General features: G+C 42.0%; 2 protein-coding genes across 3 annotated transcripts; both read left to right on the plus strand.

The window, feature by feature from the left end:
- The first annotated feature begins 526 nt into the window (after positions 1-526).
- On the plus strand, positions 527-16,281 carry LOC137411800 (uncharacterized). Its single transcript, XM_078782664.1, has 12 exons — positions 527-825; positions 1,311-1,347; positions 3,601-3,722; positions 4,066-4,108; positions 4,231-4,386; positions 5,065-5,198; positions 7,283-7,471; positions 9,921-10,109; positions 10,315-10,494; positions 10,626-10,805; positions 15,826-15,930; positions 16,153-16,281. The coding sequence occupies exons 1-12, from the start codon at positions 724-726 to the stop codon at positions 16,279-16,281; spliced, it is 1,566 nt and encodes a 521-aa protein (XP_078638790.1). The 5' UTR covers positions 527-723.
- Positions 16,282-16,409: 128 nt separating this feature from the next.
- On the plus strand, positions 16,410-21,740 carry LOC144892793 (eukaryotic translation initiation factor 4 gamma 3-like). Of its 2 annotated transcripts, XM_078781123.1 has the most exons (4): positions 16,410-16,601; positions 17,312-17,635; positions 17,758-17,856; positions 21,274-21,740. In XM_078781123.1, exons 1-4 carry the CDS (start codon positions 16,440-16,442, stop codon positions 21,358-21,360), a joined length of 672 nt encoding a protein of 223 aa, XP_078637249.1. In that variant the 5' UTR covers positions 16,410-16,439; the 3' UTR covers positions 21,361-21,740. The 2 variants fall into 2 exon arrangements, with proteins under 2 accessions (XP_078637249.1, XP_078637248.1); XM_078781122.1 differs by lacking the exon at positions 21,274-21,740 and having other exon boundaries at positions 17,758-18,157.
- Positions 21,741-22,919: the final 1,179 nt, after the last annotated feature.

Consider the following 22,919-nt stretch of genomic DNA (forward strand, 5'->3'; position numbering starts at 1 on the left):
CACCAGCAGGAACCTTACAAACAGGTAGGGAAGTGGGAAAGGCAGGTGAGTCGGCTGTGGAATAACTTTGTATCTCCTGAGTCGATATCTCTTCCACCGCACACTTCCACAACATAATAACATTGTCCAGACAGAGCTTATGACGTGGTGTTTTAAAACCTTGTGGTCTCCACACATCATTCGCCACAAACATAAACAATCTCGTCAAGTACAATCGTCCCAATGTTGTTCTTCTGAGTGACCACATGTGCATCAGAAAGAGCTGATGGACAATTTGTATCGAGCTCTGAGTTTACATCGTACACATTTCCGGGTGGTACTTTCCCTTCGACAGTAAAACACAATTCAGGAAATTCACTTTGACTGATACAAGATGTTTTGTTTATCTCTGTCTGTCGTACAGGAGCCTCCAGGTCTTTCTGACCATCTTTGGAAAGATTCTTCAACTATGTTCCCTTCTTGAAGATAAGATGGTTTCGAGAGGGGGGGGGGGGCATTGGGATTCCCATGTTTGTATGACATTATAACCGTGTGTAGCTTTTCTTGGTTACTTGATGCAGCTTTCTTCGCTGGAAGAGCATGGGACTTGATTTATTTGATAATCCTAGCCACCTGGGGTAATTGGTTAGGTGAGAGCGGATTGGTTATACCCTCCAATTGTGGGTGAGAGACGTGATTGCGTCTTGTTATTTATTTGCATGTTCACTGGGATTAGCAGTGCAGATGGTACATCAAGATATTTTGTTTGTGTCTGTCCTCCAGAAACCTCAAAGTTTTTCCGACCATCCCTTGAAAAGACTCTTCAACCTTGTTCCTTTCTTGAAGGTAAGATGGCATGGATGACTCCAGGTACGTGATATAAAATACCATATTGGGATGAAGGTTAAAATTTATATACAACATTAAACCGGTAAACCAGTTCAGTTGCAGTTTGTAATAAAACACAGAACCACCGCTGCCTGATACAGTACCAGCTGCTACACTGCTAACTGTAGCAACAATCAGCCTAGACGCCTTCAGAAGGCTTTTATTTGGCAAATCAGGAGCCCACCTCTTGAGGAAATGGATCAATCCAGGGACATATTTCTGGCTCACTGGTTGTCATCAGCATGGAGTGGATACCCCTTGGGCTGAGGAGATTGGCTGGTAGACCATCCTGTGGTGTGTGTGCACGTCTGTGTGCATGAGTGCATCTGTGTGCGCTTGTTGTGTGAGAGAGTACAACTTTGACTCGAGGACTCAAACTCGAAGAAGAAGATGAGTGAAAACCTATCCTTTTTGACATTGTTGCTCTTTCTATTCTAACGCAGCCCCGGAAAACAAACTGGATATCAAAACTCTCTCAGGGTAAGTCATTATGTTCCATTATGTTCATTTTCATCTTTGTTCTATTTGCCATACATGATGAGATTGCAGATTGAATCGAATTCACACGCATTGAACAGAACACCACAAATGTAAGTATGTTTATTCACTTCTTTTTTTTGTATACAAGATCGAGGCTCGTGAAAGAGCTTACACTTGAACAAGCATGTGGTAAGATGAACCGATTGGAGCAGAAGAAGAGCAGCAGACATTTGCAGTGAAGTTCGTCATAACCAAGTCTCGAAGAGAAGATACTCCATTGACTGAGATCCGGGTCGGGAAATTGACAGATTGTGCCAGTCCCCGTTGGTCGCAGAAGTCCTTTGCTGAAGAGCCATGACTGGTGAGAGAGGTACCCACACCCAGCCAACTGGCATGGTGACAGTTGAAATCACCACATATGAGGAAGAGACGGTTGGGATGAGTGGATAGAAGTTGGTCCATGTTGTCAGACAGCGAGATGTAGATGGAGTCATCACTGTTTGGTGGACGGTACAACACACACATGAAAAAACGGTGGGAGCGAAGGGGATGCCGTAGCCAGAGGTACTCCTGGGGGTGAGATGGAGAGAGGGCAGTGCAGGGCGAGTGAGGAAGAGAGTTTTTGATAAAGATAGCAACCACACCACCAAGACGAGGCTCAGGTCTATCATACCGGAGGAGGGAGTAACCAGGGAGAGATATTAAGGAATCAGAGACATCTTGAAGGAGGAAAGTTTCTGTTAAGCAGATCAAGTCTGGTTTGTCAGAAGCAACCTGAATGGAGAGATCAATCAAGTTTGAGCGAAGGCCCCAGATGTTTGAGGTCCATACCGTTAATGAAGAGGAAGGGGGAGCATCGGATACAGGACAGGGGAGGGAGGGGGGGTCGGGTAAGATGTGGAAGAGGAGGAGGAGGTAGGGAGAGCTGTTGAAGGTGTGTCAGAGATTTCAGAATAGTTCGGAGGAAGGGAAGGATGAGGAGGACAAGGGGTTTGATGGTGATTGGGTGAGGCACAGCGAGGTGTTGTTTGAGGGGGGGGGGGGCAGAGAGAGGAAGAAGGTTGGAGGAGATGGAGGTTGACAGTTGGAAGGGAGAGGAAGCAGGGAGGACGCTTTGAGGAGGAGGGGGGAGAAGGGAGAATTGGAGAAAAAAAAGTCGGGTGGGGAGATTTGAAGGGGAGAGGGGAGTTTTTAAGGAGAGGGGTGAAGGTGTAATTTAGGAGGAGCGAGGTGAGGGGGGAGTTTGGGAGGGGATGGTGAGGGGGGAATTTAGGAGAGGGAGGGGTGAGGGGGATGTTTAGGAGGGGAGGGGCGAGGGTGGAGTTTATGAGGGGAGGGATGAGTTTGGATTTTAGAAAGTGTTGGACAATTATAAATGGAAAACGAACATTTATTGCAAAATTAGTTTCTTGTGATTTTCAAGTCAGAGATCCTTTTGAAAACGTTGGAAGAACGAACGAACACGAACAAAGAAGGAAATAAATAATGTATATATATGTATTTTTTTAATTAAGATTTTAAACAAAGGGTAAGATGTTCGGGGGAAGTATGGGGTGAAAAGAAGACTCGGAAAAACTGTGAGAGAACGAAAATAAATGGACCACAATCGACCGCTGAGAGAAGACAACAAGGCCTCAAGGCAGTAAACTTGAAAGACCAGGCCTCAAAATCGCGGCAGGAAATAACCGACGATTTTATACAGGTGTGCATGATTTACACCAAGATCTTCCTAGAGACACACAGTAGGTACACACACCGTGACATAAAAATACAGTTTTGACAAAAATACAAACGGGAACAATTACTTAACTTTGATAGCATGGAGAGCGTGGAGATCTTCGAAAAAACACAACTTCGCCTGCAAAACCGGAAGCGGCAGTTCCCTTCTTCAGGCAAATTTCAGGTAAATTACCTTTTCTTCAGGTAAAACTTTGGGTAAATTACCTTGTCTAGTTTTGATCATTTATAACTTATCTCCTATTATTTGAAGCACAATGAAACCAAGAAACCACTTTCTCTGGGTTAATCTGCTGGTGGTCTTTATCTGAACTCCTCGCTCATGTTGCCAAGGAAGATAGGTGTTCAGGTCCCTCGTGCGATGGAATTGTTCATTGTCTACCAATGTCTTTGTAATTCACATTCAAGTACACAGGTGTTTATATCAATATCCTTGTCCCCTAATTGATGTATGTATCTTTGAATCAATGAAAGTTGAAATAAGCCTTTTAACACTCTCTTTGCTCTTGTTTACAGGACTAACATCTTCCTGGAGCGAGTACTTCAACCGAGCCGCCACTCAACACTGGCAGATGGGAATGATGATGAATTACCAAAAATTTATTACACTTGTCGTGTTCCTCAGCCTCATCATCGAGGTATAAAAGTGATATAAGCTCATGGGCTTTGGTTAACAATCTCGTTGACAGACCATTTCAGAGTTTATTTTGGGTGAAAAAGTTCAAGTGATAAAATGCAGTCCCAAACGGAATTACACCTCAGATTGAACAAGTGATGCTAAACAGCAGGAGGTCATATACCCAAGGATCCATCGCTACTTGGTGGAGGAGTAGACCGTGGGGTTTGTGATTAGTCTCAGTCAAGATTGAGAAATGTCAGGTTTTAAATTTTAAAATATCCCAAAATAACAACCCAACAAAAATATGCCAAGACACAAGGTCCTCTCTTAATGTGTATTGTTTGCTGCTCTTTGTGTTACAGATCATAAATGGCTTCCAGAATCACCGACATCGCAACAAATGCTGTAAGTTCAAGCTTCTGGAATTGAGATTGGGGACATTTTACGAAAGTACACTAATAATAAAATAAAATTAACTTGAGGAATTGCCACTCCATCTGGTAATGATTTTGTTAACTCATTCACAGCCTGCACGGGAAAAAACTACACGAAGAGCAGAAGCACCGGGAGACGGAATGATGGGATCCCGGAAGTGGATGCTCTTATGGTGATCATGGAATCACAGCAGCATCACACATCGCGACCACCAGCTCTTCAGAATCAGACGGCCATGCTACAGAGAGGTGATGGTTTATCCACAGTGATGCAGAGCGGCTTCAGATCATGTGGCATCAGATCAGAGGCCCGAGAGAATGTGTCTCTTGTGTCTCATGGAATGGAGAATGGAAATTTAGAGTTTTGTACAATCCTCAATTTGATGTCCATTTGGTTCACGACAAACAATCAGCAAGTGATCATCACTGTTCATGCATCCCGACATGTAAACACCCGATGGTGTATGATTGAATCGGATTCAGTCGGAATCGGAATACCCAACCAACTAGGAATACCTGTACAGTGTGAACTTGGCCAGTCAGCCTGTAAGAATGCACTGGGATCACCTGGATCAACTAAATACATCCTGACATCTAAAAGTTCCTCCCCAGTCCTTGAGCAACAGGGATGGTCTGATATTACTCACCATCTGGTATCACTAGTATCAGATAATGTAACTGAACAAGGCAACACTCATTTTGCAATAAATGTTCGTTTTCCACTAACCGTCCAACACTTTCTACAATCCAAACTCCACCCTCCCCTCCCAATTTCCCCTCTCCTCCAAACTCACCCCTCCCCTCCTAATCTCCAAACTCACCCCTCCCCTCCCAATCTCCCCCATATCTGAACTTAGTGATATTCTGTCCATTGATCTTTTTCTGTCACAATATCTGTTTCATGTTCATTTTTCCTCTTCTTTCCAGGATCTTCTCTCTGTCATGGTGAAGATGATGAGAGTTCTTCCGGTGATGAGAGTACTTCCGGTGATGAGACTACTTCCATTGATGGTAGTTATTGCAGACCTGATCTTGGAGAGTACGAGGTACAGCAGGTGGTGGTAAGCAAGACATTCAATTTACTTTTTGTGCCTTTGTTACCGAAGTCGCCGGAGGCATTATGTTTTCAGGTTGTCCGTCCGTCCGTCCGTGATAGGTTTTCATTACCGCGATAACTTGAGAACTGCTGAAGGGATCTTAGTCAAACTTGGTGCAGGTATGTATAATGAGGTAAAGATTAACTGATTAGATTTTGGGGTCACGAGGTGAAAGGTCAGAGGTCATGTTTGGAAAAATCCTGTTACCGCAATAACTTGTGAACCAGTGATGTGATCTGCCCAAAGTTGATACAAGGATGTATTATGATGCTGAGATTAAATTATTTGATTTTGGCGTCAAGAGGTTAAAGGGTCAAAAGGTATCTGTGATAGGTCTACAACTTGAGAATGACTGAAGCGATCTAATTCAAACTTGGCACAGGTATGTATAATGATGTAAAGATGAACTGATTAGATTTTCTGGTCAAGAGGTCAAAGGTCACAGGTCATGTTAAGTAAAAAATTATGTTGCTGCGCCAACTCCTGAACCAGTAATGGGATTTTGAACACACTTGGTGTTAGTGTTTATGATACAAACATGAACTGATTGGATTGTGGCATCAACAAATTAAAGTTCAGAGGTCACGCCAGGTAAAAATGTGATAACTTGAGAACAGCTGATGGGATTTAAATCAAACTTGGTGCAGGTATTATAATGATGTAAACATGAACTGATTAAATTTTGGGGGGAAGAGGTCAGAGGTCCTGTTTCGGAAAAAATATTTTGCTGTTCTAACTTGTGAACCGGCAATGGGATTTTGCCCAAACTTGGTACAAGTATATATTATGATGCAAAGATGAACTTCTTATATTTTGGCATCAAATGTGAGAATTGAGGTGATTTTGTGATTTTATTGAGGTCAGAGGTCATGTCAGGTAAAATGTGATAACTTGAGAACAGCTGATGGGATTTAAATCAAACTTGGTGCAGGTATTATTATGATGTAAACATGAACTGATTCAATTTGGGGTGAAGAGGTCAGAGGTGCTGTTTCGGAAAATATCTGTTGGTGTTCTAACTTGTGAACCGGCAATGGGATTTTGCCCAAACTTGGTACAAGTATATATTATGATGCAAAGATGAACTTCTTATATTTTGGCATCAAATGTGAGAATTGAGGTGATTTTGTGATTTTAGTGAGGTCAGAGGTCATTGTCAGGTAAAATGTGATTCTTGAGATCTTCTGAATGGATTTAAATCAAACTTGGTACAAGTTTCAAGTTCACAAACGTACAGTCGTTCTGTCGACGATTTTGCGATTTCCCAATTTTGTACTTTGTGATGTATTATGGTGTTTCTATCAGTCTTGTAAGTTCTGAAAACGTTCGAGAATAAAAGTTCAGTCTTATCAAGTGATGTACGTGTGAGTTGAGGCGACGCAAGTCGGGTGGTGCTATAATTACATGATGACATAATTGGTGGTATTACTCCATTTATTTATTATTCCAATTATTTCTTCCTTTTTAGTTCCCATGAGATATCTTAGTCGTTGATGTGAGCTGTCTAGCCTGGGTTTGAATCCCAACCCAGCTATAAACTGTCATTCCGGTGTTTCATAGGCCCTGTGATTCATCAATGTGTGTGTCGTCCTTCGGATGGACGTTAAACTGGTCATCCGTATGCCGGAATTAGTTGGTGGACATTAAAGATCCCATGATGTACTTCACAAAGAGGAGGCAAACTATCGCTGGCAACCTGAACACATTTCGAATTCCTGCCCCAACTTCGTACGCTGAGCTGGAGTGGTGACCTGACCAGCATTGTGGCCAAATATCTGCTCTGCCTAGACTAGGAGTTTCAATAAAAGGAAGAAGAGGAGATGCAAGGAGTAAAGGAAGAAGAGAATCAGGGAAAGGAAGAAAAAGATGCATTGCTAGCGAAACGAGAGGTGCAGAAGGGACAGAAAAAGGAACACCAATTAGAGCTGGAATCCACTAATTACCACTAATTACCAACCAATTATAATTATCGTTGCTTGTATGTGTGAATTATTATCTTCATTATGCTATTTCTGTCTCTTCGTGAGCGCAATGTTTCTACCACACAGGTCGAGGTTCTTTCAGAACGCTTGATCATGCAAGATGATCAATTCGATGAGATCACCGTGAAAAACAACAAACTTTCGGCGGATCTCAAAAAAGTTTCCAGCACCTTGTCGGAAGTGGAACTTCAGCTCGAGGAGCAGCAACAACAACATGAGGAACAGCAACAGAAGAACGTTGAGAGCTGCCAAAAGGTAAATAACCGTTATCAAACATGTGGGACTACAGATGGCCAAGGTGGTGAACATCATGCTCACCTGCACATGTTCTGATGAGTTTTAACACCTTGCACGGTTCATGCTGCTCTTGAGACTTTCACAAATGGAAGACTGTTGATTGAGATTTGTGAAACTAGTCCACCTGCTAACTACAGGAGAGCCAGGAAGGGTCATTCCTCTTTGGGGTATTTCGATTACAGTCGATCTATGGTCGGGTCTCAAGAACATTGGGTGTGTGTTCATTTACCAAGCTTCTTGTGGAGAGATCGTCAAGTGGTTTAAGCATTTGAGCAAGCACTCCATTCAAAACCGTGAAGGAACGGCTGGCTTGGCAAGCGCGAGCTAGCTGCTTGGTAAAGGAGCACAGCCCGAGCTTGTCCCTTTCAGTTTCGCGTTAAACAGAAGGAGCTTGTTTCAAAAGTTCACTACGAAAAACGCCACGTTAGCGCCAGGAAAGGCCATGTTATTAACCCAACATTTGTGGGTTATTTAGAGTACAGTAGATCTTCGCTCAGTTCTGTAAGTAAACCTTACTTCACGGATGTTGGGATTCCTCCAAATTTCTTAATTTAGTGTTTTAAAGAGCATTAGCGACTGTTTAAAAAGTTAATCACACGTGTTTGTAGTTCATAATAGCCGGCGAAGCCGGTGTTGTCAATAAACGCGTACGTATTATGTCGAAAACCTCATTATGCCTTGGCTTGAGAATTCCGAAGCGCAATGGAGGCCGCCATCTTGCGGATGCGGAAGTATGCATAACAAATTGAAAACGTTCAATAGGAATTTCTTTCACCCGTCATTGTTTGATTCACAATCTTATGCACCTCTAATTTATTATTAAAATACTTTAAGACCAACCTCGGCCCACACGGGCCTGGTTATCTTCAACGAAACGCGTCACCAAACACCGGACCCAATGAGAGTCGAGCATTTGAAAAAATATTTCTAAAACCAAATCACGCACTGGAGGCCGCCATTGACCGGATGCGGAAGTTTGCATAAACCAATTGCGAAAAAGTTCAATCGGAGTTTGTTTCACCCGTCTTTCTTTGATTCACCATCTCATGAACCTCTAATTTGTAATTAAAATACGTTAAGACCAACCTCGTTATCTTCACCGAAAATCGTCACCAAACACCAAAACCAATGAGATTCGAGCATTTGAAAAAGAAAAATTTCAAAGCTTATTACGTGTTTCGGAGGGTGAAATCGGCATCCAATATTCTAAAATTGACGAAGAATTATTTTTTAGAAATCTCGTGGTCGTCGGGGATAGTTTTTCACCGCCAGAAATATGGTATAAGCGGTTTACATATTTAGTTTAGAAATACGGATAGTTTTTCACGGCCAGAAATACGGTATAAGCGTTTACATATTTAGTTTAGAAATACGGATAGTTTGTCACAGCCGGAAATATCCGAAGTTGAGACGGAATTCACCGAATTCATCACTGCAAGCTAACTTCTTCTGGTGGAGGAAGCCGCAGTGCCCGGAGAGAACCAGTCCTGACAGCGACTGAAGTTAGAAGACTACACACAAACTGTGAAAACGTATGTTAAGCCCAGTTAAAATTTCTTAAAATAGGCCTTAAGCTAGCACATCGTATAGTTACTTCCTTAAGCTTCTTGTGACATTTATTGTATGCAGGTATTGGGGAGGACTGTCTGCTCTTCTCTTTTACCAAGTCATACCAGGTACGGTACCTACACCGACCTACTATCAACTACCTAACCTACTGATGCCATAGTGATGGGTAAAATAGTGGCAAGAGGCTTTGGCTTCGCCAGCTCATTGCAGCTTTGCAGTCGGTACTAGTATTTTTACTTCCAGTAGAAGCTGTTGATCACACAGAAACGCCATTATAGCAATAAGATATTTATACACGTTATCACTGCAGGAAAAACACCTTGGGGAAGTCGGACATTATTAGTATGAATATTATTTTGTATTAGCATCAATAATATGCGATTATCATTAATTTTGTTATTAAAAGCGTCTTTGGAAAAACGCCACGATAAATCTTCTTTGGAAAAACGCCACGATAAAGCTAATTTAACATTTATATACACCTCAACGTTCAACCCCATTGACGGCAATGGCGGGGGAAACTCGCCCAGGGGGAGAAAACCCCCTTGGGGAGCGGGGCAAATGAATGTGCTACAACCTTCATTGTGCAACCCTTCGTCATCCTGTCAGGTTTGGTTGAGATTCGTCTTGGATAAGTAACGACAGAATGTGTTGGCGTCAAAAATTCATCAGATCAGACACGAAATGGCGTATTTAGTGTGATTCCATGTGAACTTTGCACTGAAACCAGAATTGATCCCACTTTAGACTTGAGAAGACACCTCCATAAAGTATTGATTATGTGTAGATCAGAAAACAGTAACTTTAACTGTTGATTACACTGTCATGTACCACACAGGTCGAGGTTCTTTCACAACGCTTGATCATGCAAGATGATCAATTCGATGAGATCACCGTGAAAAACAACGAACTTTCGGCGGATCTCACGAAAGTTTCCAGCACCTTGTCGGAAGTGGAACTTCAGCTCGAGGAGCAGCAACAACAACATGAGGAGCAGCAACAGAAGAACGTTGAGAGCTGCCAACAGGTAAAGAACCGTTATCCAACATGTTGGATTACAGATGGCCAAGGTGGTGAACATCATGCTCACCTGCACATGTTCTGATGAGTTTTAACACCTTGTAGGATTCATGCTGCTCATGAGACTTTCACAAGTGGAAGACTGTTGATTGGAAAGTAGAACAGAAAACAAACTTTCCTGTCAATGACACCGTCATGTTTCTGTCGCACAGGTCGACCTGCTACCTGAGCTGTTGAAAGCAAATGAGCATAAACACCATGGGCTCGCTGTCCAATTTGAAGGACTTTCAGGGCATCAATCACACCTGAGCAGCAGGTTTGCTGCATTGGAACAGCAGCAGCAAGAACAGCGAGAGAGGCAGGAGCACCAGGATGTTGATTACCATCAACAGGTGAGCAACCGTTATCAAACAATGTGGGACTTGCTCTGCAATGTGTAACTGGTGAACACAAAAGAGCAGATACCAAAGAGTTGAAGATAATGTTTCCCTTGATGTGTATTATGTGTTTTAATCACTTGCAGGTGACGCAGCTGGAGACGGATTTGGAGGATCGAGACAACCGCTGGAGAGACGTGGCCGTTAAAAACCACAACGCCATGAAAGCGATGTACGAGCTGTTCAAGTGGATGGAGAAATTGAAAGAGAAGGAACAGGTGTGCCGAAAGAACCAGCAGCAGGTGTATCGATCACAGCCAAATAAGGTACCGCAGCACAATCTCAAGAAGCCAACACAAATACTACAGTTAACCCATGAAGTGCTCCATTTACTGCTCGTTCGGCCATAAATGCTTTTTGTTAACGGCTTTTCTCCACCAATTAGAAGCAAGATTTCCATAAGTTACCTGGGAATTACACATTGAAAGAAAAGTCATGATTCGTTCTTTTGGTTGACGTCAGTTTAAACTCATTTACTGGAGGATAGTGGCCCAACGCTCTTTATGGGTTGACAATGCTTATGGGTTGACAATGTTTATGATAACAGTTTATGGGGTAACTTTAAAGGTTAAAAACAACATTGTTGGGCAGTCATCAAAACACGGAAACCAACTCGCATTTCTGAACATTCGAATCATTTTCCAATCTGGTTTTACTTTGGAACACGATATTTACTGGTGAAGAACTCGTCCTCAGGTTCGGGTTAATTCCGTCGAAAATGGCGTATTTTAGTCTAACTTGTAATATCGACTTTCACCACCAGGAGGCGCGACACGATAAACATTTACATAGAGAGAATTGGTGTACACGTCCACCCTGAACCCTGGGGACTGAATTGTTTTTACCCTCTAAAACTTTCCTGTGCACACCCTTCATACAACCAAAAGTTTTCAACTCATTCTGTCCAGTGGTTCAGGAGTGCATGGATGTCAAACAAACACACAAACAAGTACAGATACATTCAAAGTACACCGACCCAATGCCAAATAATTAAATATCCTACAGCGCGGCATGTCCGGGTGCCTATGGCGCCCGACAATACCGCAGTGCAGCTCATAGAGACTGCATTGGGAGGGAGAGGTGTACGCTAATTGATTGATTAATTGTATAATTAAAATCAATAAAAGATTATCACAAAATATTTTCTTAATAAATTGGCTAATAGCATAACTAAACCACTAGTGCTTCATCCGAAGATGTTTCTTTTAGAAATGTAATTAAATATGTCATCAATAAAAAAATTAATAATTGATTGATTAATCAATAAATAATTAATCGATTAAATGATTAATCAATAAATCAAATATATCCTTGATAGCCACATCACTTGGTCGCTGTCATGTCCAAATATTAGCTACCCAGCTCAAAAGGTGCCTGAGATATTGGCCAAATGAGAAAGAAAATAAATAAATGATGAATAATGAAAATAAATAAATAATAATCATTAAAAAATTAAATTATCAATCATTTTGGTCACAGAACACATAAACCACCACCATTTCATCAGAATCTGTAACTGAAAAAAAAAAATTTGGGTCATTAATCAAATAATTAAATGATTAATCAATAAATCAAATATATCCTTGATAGCCACATCACTTGGTCACTCATGTCCAAATATTAGCTACCCAGCTCAAAAGGTGCCTGAGATATTGGCCAAATGAGAAAGAAAATAAATAAATGATTAATAATGAAAATAAATAAATAATAATCATTAAAAAATTAAATTATCAATCATTTCGGTCACAGAACACATAAACCACCATCATTTCATCAGAATCTGTAACTGAAAAAATAAAAATTTTGGTCATTAATCGAATAATTAAATATTTAATCGATTAATTGATTAATTAATAAATCAAAAATAGCCTTTGCAGCCAAATCACTTGGTCACTCATGTCCAAATATTAGCTTCTGAGCTCAAAAGGTACCTGAGATATTGGCAAAATGAGAAAGAAAATAAATAAATGATTAATAATGAAAATAAATGAATAAAAATCATTAAAAAATTAAATTATTAATCAATTCGGTCATAGAACACATAAACCACCACCATTTCATCAGAATTTGTAACTTAAAAAAAAAATTTTTTGGTCATTAATCGAATAATTAAATAATTAATCGATTAATTGATTAATTGATTGACAAGAAAGAAAGACAAGTACAGATACATTCAAAGTACACCGCCCCCATGCCAAATAATTAAATATCCTACAGCGCGGCATTGCCGGGGCGCCTTCGGCGCCCGACAATACCGCAGTGCACCTCATCGAGGCTGCATTGGGAGGGAGAGGTGTACGCTAATTGATTGATTAATTGTAGAATTAAAATCAATAAAAGATTATCACAAATTATTTTCTTAATCAATTGGCTAATAGCATAACTAAACCACTCGTGCTTCATCCGAAGATGTATCTTTTAGAAATTTAATTAAATAAGTCATTAATAAAAAATTAAATAATTAATTGATTCACCAATAAATAATTAATCGATTAAATGATTAATCAATAAATCAAAAATATCCTTGATAGCCACATCACTTGGTCACTGTCATGTCCAAATATTAGCTTCCCAGCTCAAAAGTTAAAAGGTGCCTGAGATATTGGCCAAATGAGAAAGAAAATAAATAAATGATTAATAATGCAAATAAATAAATAATAATCATTTAAAAATTGCACTATCAATCAATTCGGTCACAGAACACATAAACCACCACCATTTCATCAGAATCTGTAACTGGGGAAAAAAAAAAAATTGTCATTAATCAAATAATTAATCCATTAATTGATTAATTGATTAATTAATAATTTATTAATCAATAAATCAAAAATATCCTTGATAGCCACATCACTTGGTCACTCATGTCCAAATATTAGCTTTTGAGCTCAAAAGGTGCCTGAGATATTGGCCAAATGAGAAAGAAGATAAATAAATGATTAATAATGAAAATAAATAAATAATAATCATAAAAAATTAAATTATAAATCAATTCGGTCAGAGAACAAATAAACCACCACCATTTCATCAGAATCTGTAACTTAAAAAAATTTTTTTTTTTTGTCATGAATCAAATAATTAAATAATTAAAGAATTAATAAATTAATAAATAAATAATAATAATAAACAAATTAAATTATTAATCAATTCGGTCAGAGAACACATAAACCACCACCATTTCATCAGAATATGTAACTTATATAAAAAAAATTTTTTAGTCATTAATCGAATAATTAAATAATTAACCGATTAATTGATTGATTAATTAATAAATCAAAAATAGCCTTTGCAGCCAAATCACCTGGTCATTGGCATGTCCAAATATCAGCTTCCTAACTCAAAAGGTGCCTGAGTTAATGGTCAGAAGAGAAAGGAAATTTAATTAATTAAATAAGTACTTAATTAATCGCTAATAATTAAATAACTCCTCAATTAATTGATTAATCAAAAAACAAAAAAATAATATTTTTGACAACGGACTTGCTCACTACTGTGCCGAAATTTCAGCTTCCTAGCTCAAAGGATGGCTGAGATATCGTCCGGACCAGTGTTTCCCAACCGTTTTCTGATCGAGTACCACTTGGAGGTCCCGTACCGTCGCCGCGTACCACCTGGTTTCAGAAAAACCCAATCCGCGTACCACCTGGTTCCAGAAAAACTCAATTCGATAAGATATCAGGCTTATTTCAATTTAATGCGAGGGCTGCATCTGTTTCTTCTCCACCAGCTGATCGATGCGGGGCATAACTTTGCTCACAGCACATCGGAAATCATGAAATATATCAGAAATCAGAAATAAAAAAATTATCAGGCCAAATCATTTTTTTTAAAGGTTGTCGCGAACCACCTGGAAGGCCCTCGCGTACCACTAGTGGTACGTGTACCACAGGTTGGGAAACACTGGTCCGGACAAACAAACAAGAAAGAAAACAAGAAAACAACCAGAGTGAAAACTGAGTACTCACTTTCAGCGTTCGTCACTGTCGAGCTCCCTTCGGTGCCCAGCAATGACGATTTGCAATGCCTGGAGATGGCATAGGAAAGGAGCGGTGTACAACAGAGTGAAAACTGAGTACTACCTTTCAGCATGCGTCACTGCCGAGCTCCCTTCGGTGCCCAGCAATGACGATTTGCAATGCCTGGAGATGGCATAGGAAAGGTGCGGTGTTCAACAACCAAGAAAACAAACAACCAGAGTGAAAACTGAGTACTCCCTTTCAGCGTGCGTCACTGCCGAGCCCCCTTCGGTGCCCGGCAATGACGTTTTGCAATGCCTGGAGATGACATAAGAAAGGTGCGGTGTACAACAAACTATAACTGCACTCAGTAGAGACATACCTCCGCAAGGTGAACAGGTCACGTTTTGTATCCCAGAGTAGACCAGAAAATCACAATACAGAATCACATTTAATCAAAATCATCCGTCCACAACTTTTTGACAAATCCGGCTTTGTAGCATTTTTGGCCCAATCTCCCGATGGTGAAGAATCGCTTAAAAATTATAGTAGCTGGATCCGGAGCTTCACCAAAATCTAATAATTTCGTCCTGCTCACGTCTCTGACAAATTTCGTCTGCATCCATCCACAAATTTTTGAGATATCTTGTTCACAAATGGACAGATGGACAGACAAACTGACAAACGGACAGACAGACAGACAGACAGACAGGGGTGAAAATATAATCTCCATCCACCTTTGGTGGCGGAGGTAACAAACACACAAACAGACAAACAAATAAACAAACAATCAAACAAACACACAAACAAACAGACAAACACAAACAAACAAACAAACACACAAACAAACACACAAATGGACAAACACACAAACAAACACACAAATGGACAAACACACAAACAAACACACAAACAAACACACTAACAAACAAACACACAAACAGACAAACACACAAACAAACACCAAACACAGAAATAAACACACAAACAGACAAACAAATAAACAAACAGACAAACACACAAACAAACACCAAACACACAAACAAACAAACACACAAACAAACACACAAACAAACAAACACACAAACAGACAAACACACAAACAGACAAACAAACACACAAACAGACAAACACACAAACAAACACACAAACAAAGACTTCTCCAGTGATAAATTGGATGATTGCTATTATTATGATGATTATGATGATTATTATGATTATTATTATTAATATTATCATTTTTGGAGCAGGTGCGTTGTTCACTTTACAGTATTGTCAATTTCATGTTTTCTGCTGCTGTTTTATTTGAAAAACTCTTCATTTGTTTCCACAGGGTGCTCGCGTTGTTAAGCACGTCGTCCCAAGTGGTCTGGACCTCAAAACTTCCAACAATACCTGGAGGTCCAGCACGAAAACAGGGATGACAAGTTGTGATCAAGTGAGTTTGGTGTGTTCTATTTGAGAGGATGCTCATTTGTGTCGATTTCACGTTAAAACATCAAACTTTCCTTTCTTCTCTCATTTATTATGATGATTATTATGATTATTATTATTAATATTGTCATTTTTGGAGCAGGTGCGGTGTCCACTTTACAGTATTGTCAATTTCATGTTTTTCTGCTGCTGTTTTATTTGAAAAACTCTTCATTTGTTTCCACAGGGTGCTCGCGTTGTTAAGTACGTCATCCCAAGTGGTCTGGACCTCAAAACTTCCAACAATGCCTGGAGGCCCAGCATGAAAACAGGGATGACAAGTTGTGATCAAGTGAGTTTGGTGTGTTCTATTTGAGAGGATGCTCATTTGTGTCGATTTCACGTTAAAACATCAAACTTTCCTTTCTTCTCTCATTTATTATTTTGACACCTCACCAATGACACCTCCTTTGTTTTATTCCCATTTCCTTCCCCAAGGATGTATGTCGACAGTTTCGAGTTCTCCTCAACAAAATGACACCAGAAAATTTTGGCCGCCTCATAAATCAGATGAAGAGGGTCAATATCACCAAAGAAGAAGATCTTGAGGACATTGTACAGCTTGTCCTGGACAAGGCGATAAAGGAATCCAAATTTTCTGAGGTGTACGCACACGTGTGTCACCACCTTGCAAAGGTGAGTTAAGTTAACCACTACCACAACTCATGAGAGGAAGAACACCATACCAACAGACATCATTTTCTGAAACTTGTGAAATATCTGCTCTGCGCCCCTCCTATCACCTCCTACCACCTCCTACTACCCCCTCCTACCACCACCCCCTCCTACCCCCTCCTACCACCCACTCCTAACACCCACTCCTAACACCTCCGCCTACCATCTCCTACCACCCCCATCTTACCACCACCTCCTACCATCCCGTCCTACCACCTTCTCCTACCACCTTCTCCTACGACCTCCTCCTACCACCTACTCCTACCACCCCCTCTTACCATTGCCCTCCTACCATTTTCTCCGACCACCGCCTCCTTCCACCTCCTACCACCCCCTCTTACCATCTCCTCATACCACCTCCTACCACCCCCTACCACACCCTCCTTCCCCACTCCCCTTTTCACAAACTGATACACAGTGTGCATTACTCTCATTTCCTTGGTGATATTTCCTCCCAAACTTGTTTACCCTCCATTGCAGGCCTCACTGCACTCCTTCCCTTCTTTTTTTCACTCCCTCTATTACAGGCCTCACTGCACTCCTTCCCTTCTTTTTTTCACTTTTGATTTTCTCAATTTATCTCCCTTGACCCACACCTGTTTAGAAAGTATTTAATAAACAGGTACCCCCTTTTCTTCAACAACATCCACCATTCTTTCATGTTTTCATAGATTGAGGTACAAGGAAGAGATAAACCTGGAAAGGTCCTCAACTTCCACACGCTCCTCATTGAAAGCTGCAAGAATGAGTTGAGAATGGGGAATGATGGGAACTCCAGCTCGGATGATGACGCATCCAAAGAGAAAGGTCGACAGCGCGCGCTGGGCCACGTGGTCTTCATCGGGGAGCTTTTCAACGCACAGGTATTGGACGAATCATTTATCACCAACACAGGTAAGGGATTGCTCCAGGATGGGAATGAGCAATCTCTCGAGTGCTTCTGTCGTCTCATTGGAATTGCTGGAAAGGTCATCGACTCGACGCAAGCCAAAATGGTAATGAACCTTCACTTTGGAGTTTCCATAAACACATTTACTCTTCAACTTCCCCTCTAAAATCATCCTTCTTGCTCGTCTTCGTTTTGCTCACCGAGCACCATGTTTTTCTGTCTTCACAGATGGATGAGTATTTCACCTTTTTGGACAAATTAATGAAGGAGCGGAAAATTGTGCCACGCATCCGTTTCATGCTCCAGGATCTGGTAGATCTTCGTATGGTAAGTCACACCTATCGTCCTCAGGTGTGCCAATTCACAATGAATACCTGTCTCAAGCCGTCTACCGTCCCGGTTCCTCGAGCTCGGTCATGCTGATCTTTAGACTCCCTGCCCTCTTTTCAGTGAATTCCCAGACGGTCTTCACTGTTTTGTTTTAAAATGTTTAAACTTCCTTCTTCCGCGTTGTTTACTCTCTTCTATTACAATTCAGTCTTCTTCTTCTTTTCAAAAGGCTGTTTTCAAATCGCTCTTTAAATCATTCCCTTTATAAAAGTTTAACCTCTTACAGTTTTTCCCTTCTCAAAACTCTAAACTCACCTTCATTCCACCCTTCCTCCAACGTTTTCAAATGTATCTGACTTGAAAATCCCGAGAACCCCAGTTTGTTTGCAGTTGATGTTCGTATTTCATTAATCGTTACTTTTGTACATCTTCAGTGCCAAACCCTTCCCTGTCTGTTCCCTCCTCTCCTGGTACTCGCCCCGATCCTACCAACCCTATCTCTTACCAGCATCCCACTCCATACCCCCATTCCATCACTACCTGCCCGCTACCATTCCCTTTCAAAACTCCCCCCACACCCCTTCCCTTCAAAACTCCCCCATAAACTCTCCCCTTTAAATACCCCCCCCCCCCCACACCCCTTCCCTTCTAATCTCCCCCCTCAACCCTCCCCTTCAAATGTCATCACGCCAGCTGGTTGGGTGTGGGTTCCTCTCTCACAAGCCATGGCATCTCAGCAAAGGACTTCTGTGACTCACTGGGACTGACACAATCTGTAAATTTCCCGACCCGGATCTCAGTCAATGGAGTATCTTCTCTTCTAGACTTGGTTATGACAAACTTCCCTGCAAATGTCTGCTGCTCTTCTTCTGCTCCAATCGGTTATTCTGATCATGTGCTTGTTAAAGTGAACATCTCTCTGGCCATTCTCAGAGAGCCTCCTCAGCGCCGACGAGTCTGGCATTTCACTCAGGCCGACTGGCACAGTCTGCAAGCAGCCATCAATCACCTGGACTGGTCTCCCATCTCTACTGCCTCTGACATCAATTCTTCCTGGGAATTCTTCCAAAGCAAACTGCTCTCTCTCATGCACAGATTTATCCCATCTCGTCTTCAGTTGTCTTACCCTTCCTCCCATCCATGGTACACTGAATCTTGTGTTGAGGCAGTTGCCCTGAAACAACTTGCCTTTGCCTCTTCGAAGGCTAATCCAACTGAAGGCAATTTCAGTTCCTTCCACCAAGCTCGGAACAAGTGTGTGTCTACCCTCAGGAGTGCCAGGAAGCACTATCTCTCCACACTCAAGAATGAACTCTCAAACCTGTCTCCTTCATCCAAATCCTGGTGGCGTCTGGTCAAATCCGTTTCTGGTGTTTGTTCCCCCTCCCTTACCTCAAATGGTTACACAGTTGACACCGCACGTGACAAAGTCAAATGCCTCAACTCTGTGTTTGCTTCAAAATCTTATGTCCCAAACCCATCTCTCTCTGTTCCCACCTTACCCAGTCATACCCAGCTGCTCCTGTGCTCTGTGTCCTTCTCTCCCGACAAGGTGGAGAAGTTTTTTCAAACCTCGACTCTGATTCTGCAACTGGACCAGACGACATCAGCCCACGGGTCCTAAGATCCTGCTCTGCCGCTCTATCTCACCCTCTCTCTATTCTCTTCACCCTCTCTCTATTCTCTTCACCCTCTCTCCATTCTCTTCACCCTCTCTTTTGCTCAAGGTCATCTGCCATCTGCTTGGAAATCAGCCAACATTACCGCTTTACACAAAAAGGTGCAAAAACAGATCCTTGCAACTACAGACCAATCAGCCTGCTCCCAATTATCAGCTCATGGAATCCAATATTGCTTCTGATATCAAATCCTTCCTCTTCACTAATGGCTTGATCTCTGATCATCAATTTGGATTCAGACCAGGTCACTCCACTCTGGACATGCTGCTTCTGCCGTCTCAGCAATGGATGGAGGTCCTCAATGCCAAACAGGAAATCAGAGCTGTCCCCCTTGACATATCACGTGCCTTCGATACGGTCTGGCACCCAGCTCTGCTCACCAATCTCCCATCCTATGGTATCCATGGAAACCTCCACTCATGGCTTGCGGACTTCCTCTCCGGTCGTAGTCAACGTGTGGCCCTGAATGGGTTTCTCTCATCTCCCCTTCCTGTTCAGGCTGGAGATCCCCAAGGCAGTGTTCTGGGCCCTGTGCTTTTTCTGGTCTTCATCAATGATCTCTCTGACTCTCTTGAAAATCCTCTCTATCTCTTTGCTGATGACTCCACTCTCTGCCGCTCCATTCCTCATCCCTCAGATCGGCAGTCTGCAGCATCCTCACTCTCTGCAGACCTGGACAAAATCACAGAGTGGTCAAACAAGTGGAACATGTCTTTCAATCCTGACAAATCTCACACTCTTACTATGTCTCTCCGAAAAGACAGACTGGACGACCCTCCCATCTATTTTCTCAACAATCCTCTCCAAGAAGTTCTGTCGCCCAAGCTCTTGGGTCTCACTATCTGCCATGATCTTTCTTGGGAAGACCACATTTCCAAGCTGGCCTCCAAAGCCAGTCGCCGACTGGGCATCCTCCGTCGTGCGAAGTCCTTCCTTGGCACACCTGAGCTTCTCACCACATACAAGGCTTTCATCCGCAGCTCAATGGAATACTGATCTCCCCTCTGAGCCGGTGCTCCTGCCTCACACCTAGCTAGGCTTCACGCTGTTGAAACGAAAGCTTTCAGCATCATTGGAATCTCCTGCGATGAAGTTAACTCCGAGGGCCTTTCACTTACTCACTGCAGGCAGGTTGGTGGTCTTTCTGTCTTTTACCGACTCCTCTCCGGCCTTGCTCCCCCAGCTCTGTCTGTGCTCTGAACCCCAAATATTCCTATAGGTTGCACAAGATCTGCCTGCAACCCTCTTATGGTTAAATTGCCAAAATCTAGGCTCTCTGCTCACCTTCACTCTTTCATTCCTCTTTTCTCCCGCATCTGCAACAAACTCCTTCACTCTCTTCAATCCCACTTCTACCTCCAGGTCTTCAAAACAGCTGTTCACCACCATCTCTTGTGTTCCCACATCCAAAACATTGATCTTTTTAACCCCCGTTAATCCATGCCAAGCCCACCTCTTGAAATTCCGTTTTCTTTCCTGAAATCCCCTGTAGCGTCCATCTTGTTTATACCGTGTACCCCGCCACAGCCCTCTCCCTTCCACAGATCTCCCAATGTGCATGTTCTCTACTGTTGTTGTGCTTCCCTCTCTCCCCCTCTTGTCTCCTGCTCCCGTTATTATATGTTTTTATACGAGTGTGTGTTGGCGCTTATACGAGCCTTGACTTTGTTTGAAAATAAAATAAATAACAAACCACCTGCATCCATAACCACAGGTATGCTCTTCCCTTCCTTAGTATAATTGGATTCCACGCCGAAAGGTCGAGCGACCAAACTACCTCCAAACGATACGTGAGGAAGCTCGTGCAGAACAACAGCGATGAAGGAGATCACACCACCACTGAAGTTACCATGTGCTGCTCTTTTATGACACAGCACATGGCACACACACACACACACACATACACACACACACACGTACACCGTCACACATGCATACACATACACACACGCATATATATATATGCACATTTTTTACACACACACACACACACACATATACACATACACACACACACACACACACACATATGTACACCTACACACATCCCACATGTATATACATATTTAAAGTGTACGTGCCCTTCCCCTCTCCCCCCTCCATCCCCCTGCGCCCCCACCTCCCCCGTCCCTCCCTCCTCCCTCCCCCACCCGGCAACGCCGTGTACTTCTGCTCGTAACTAATAAAATTAAAACGAAGAAATATCTCTCTGTAATTTCCTGAAACTCGGTGAAATTCGATGAAATTCGCTCGGTGAATTCACTCTGTTTATCGGTGAAATTTTTCCTTTGGGCGGTGTATAATCGCTCCGAACGAAATATCAATCAGCAATTTCCCATCTGATAATTTATTTATTTTACATATGTGAATTACACGTCCATGCACACGTAAAATGGAGTTTGTTTTTGCACACGTGAAATGAACACGTGAACCTTTACTTCCGGATAATAATGCTGAATGAAATAAGAACGGAGATCCCAGAGTAGACCTTCCCGTCGTTTGATATGGACTCTTCTCTTCTCGGAAGTTCTTCTGCCTCTTCCGTTATCCAGCAGAAGAGGCGGTTAGAAGAGGAAGAGGCGGAAGAGAAGAGGTTATACTTACGCAGCAAAACTTGCAAGTGAAAACACAATCTGGATATTTGCATCAACTTGTGATGTCCTGTCATCTTTGTCTAATTATTCCATCATGAGCGCGAGTAATACATGTTTGGCCGCCATCTTGCTTCTCTTCTGCCTGTTCGGCGCAAAGCAATCTTCCGGAAGAGGCTTCTGTCTTCGGAAGAGACCAAATCGCACGCGCTTCAGAAAATCACAATACAGAATCACATTTAATCAAAATCATCAGTCCACAACTTTTTGAGATATCCTGCTATGTCGTTCTTGGCCCAATCTCCCGATGGTGAAGAATCACTTTAAAAATTCTAGGAGCCGAATCCGGATCTTGATGCAACATAGATTCAAACTATTGGGAACACAGCCTTAATTACACACATACTAATGAGATATCTATAGAGATCCTAAGGTGTGCTACGTGTTGCTCGTGGCCTAACTAGGGTGCGACCTTTGACCTTTACACCAAAAATGGGATTATTTACAGGGGATTATTTATAAGGGAATATTACAGATATTTACAAAGTGGAGGGTTCTAAAAACCACAACACTGCACCCTCATTACCTCCAGGGCCGGCCCGGCCCGAAAGAACTTTAACTTAGTGTGACACTCAGGTGTGGTAACCCTCTACTATTAACTTCACCCTGAGTGCGACATTTTAAAAACCATTAAGTATGTCCCGCCTGCTGCGTTGCATTCTATCGAACAGATTCACGCCCACAGGATAACCGAATCACGGAATTAATTTCAAAACTAAACATGGACGGT

This window comes from Myxine glutinosa, chromosome 7, assembly GCF_964187855.1.
Source record: "Myxine glutinosa chromosome 7, kmMyxGlut1.1, whole genome shotgun sequence".
In the NCBI taxonomy this organism is placed as follows: domain Eukaryota; kingdom Metazoa; phylum Chordata; class Myxini; order Myxiniformes; family Myxinidae; genus Myxine; species Myxine glutinosa.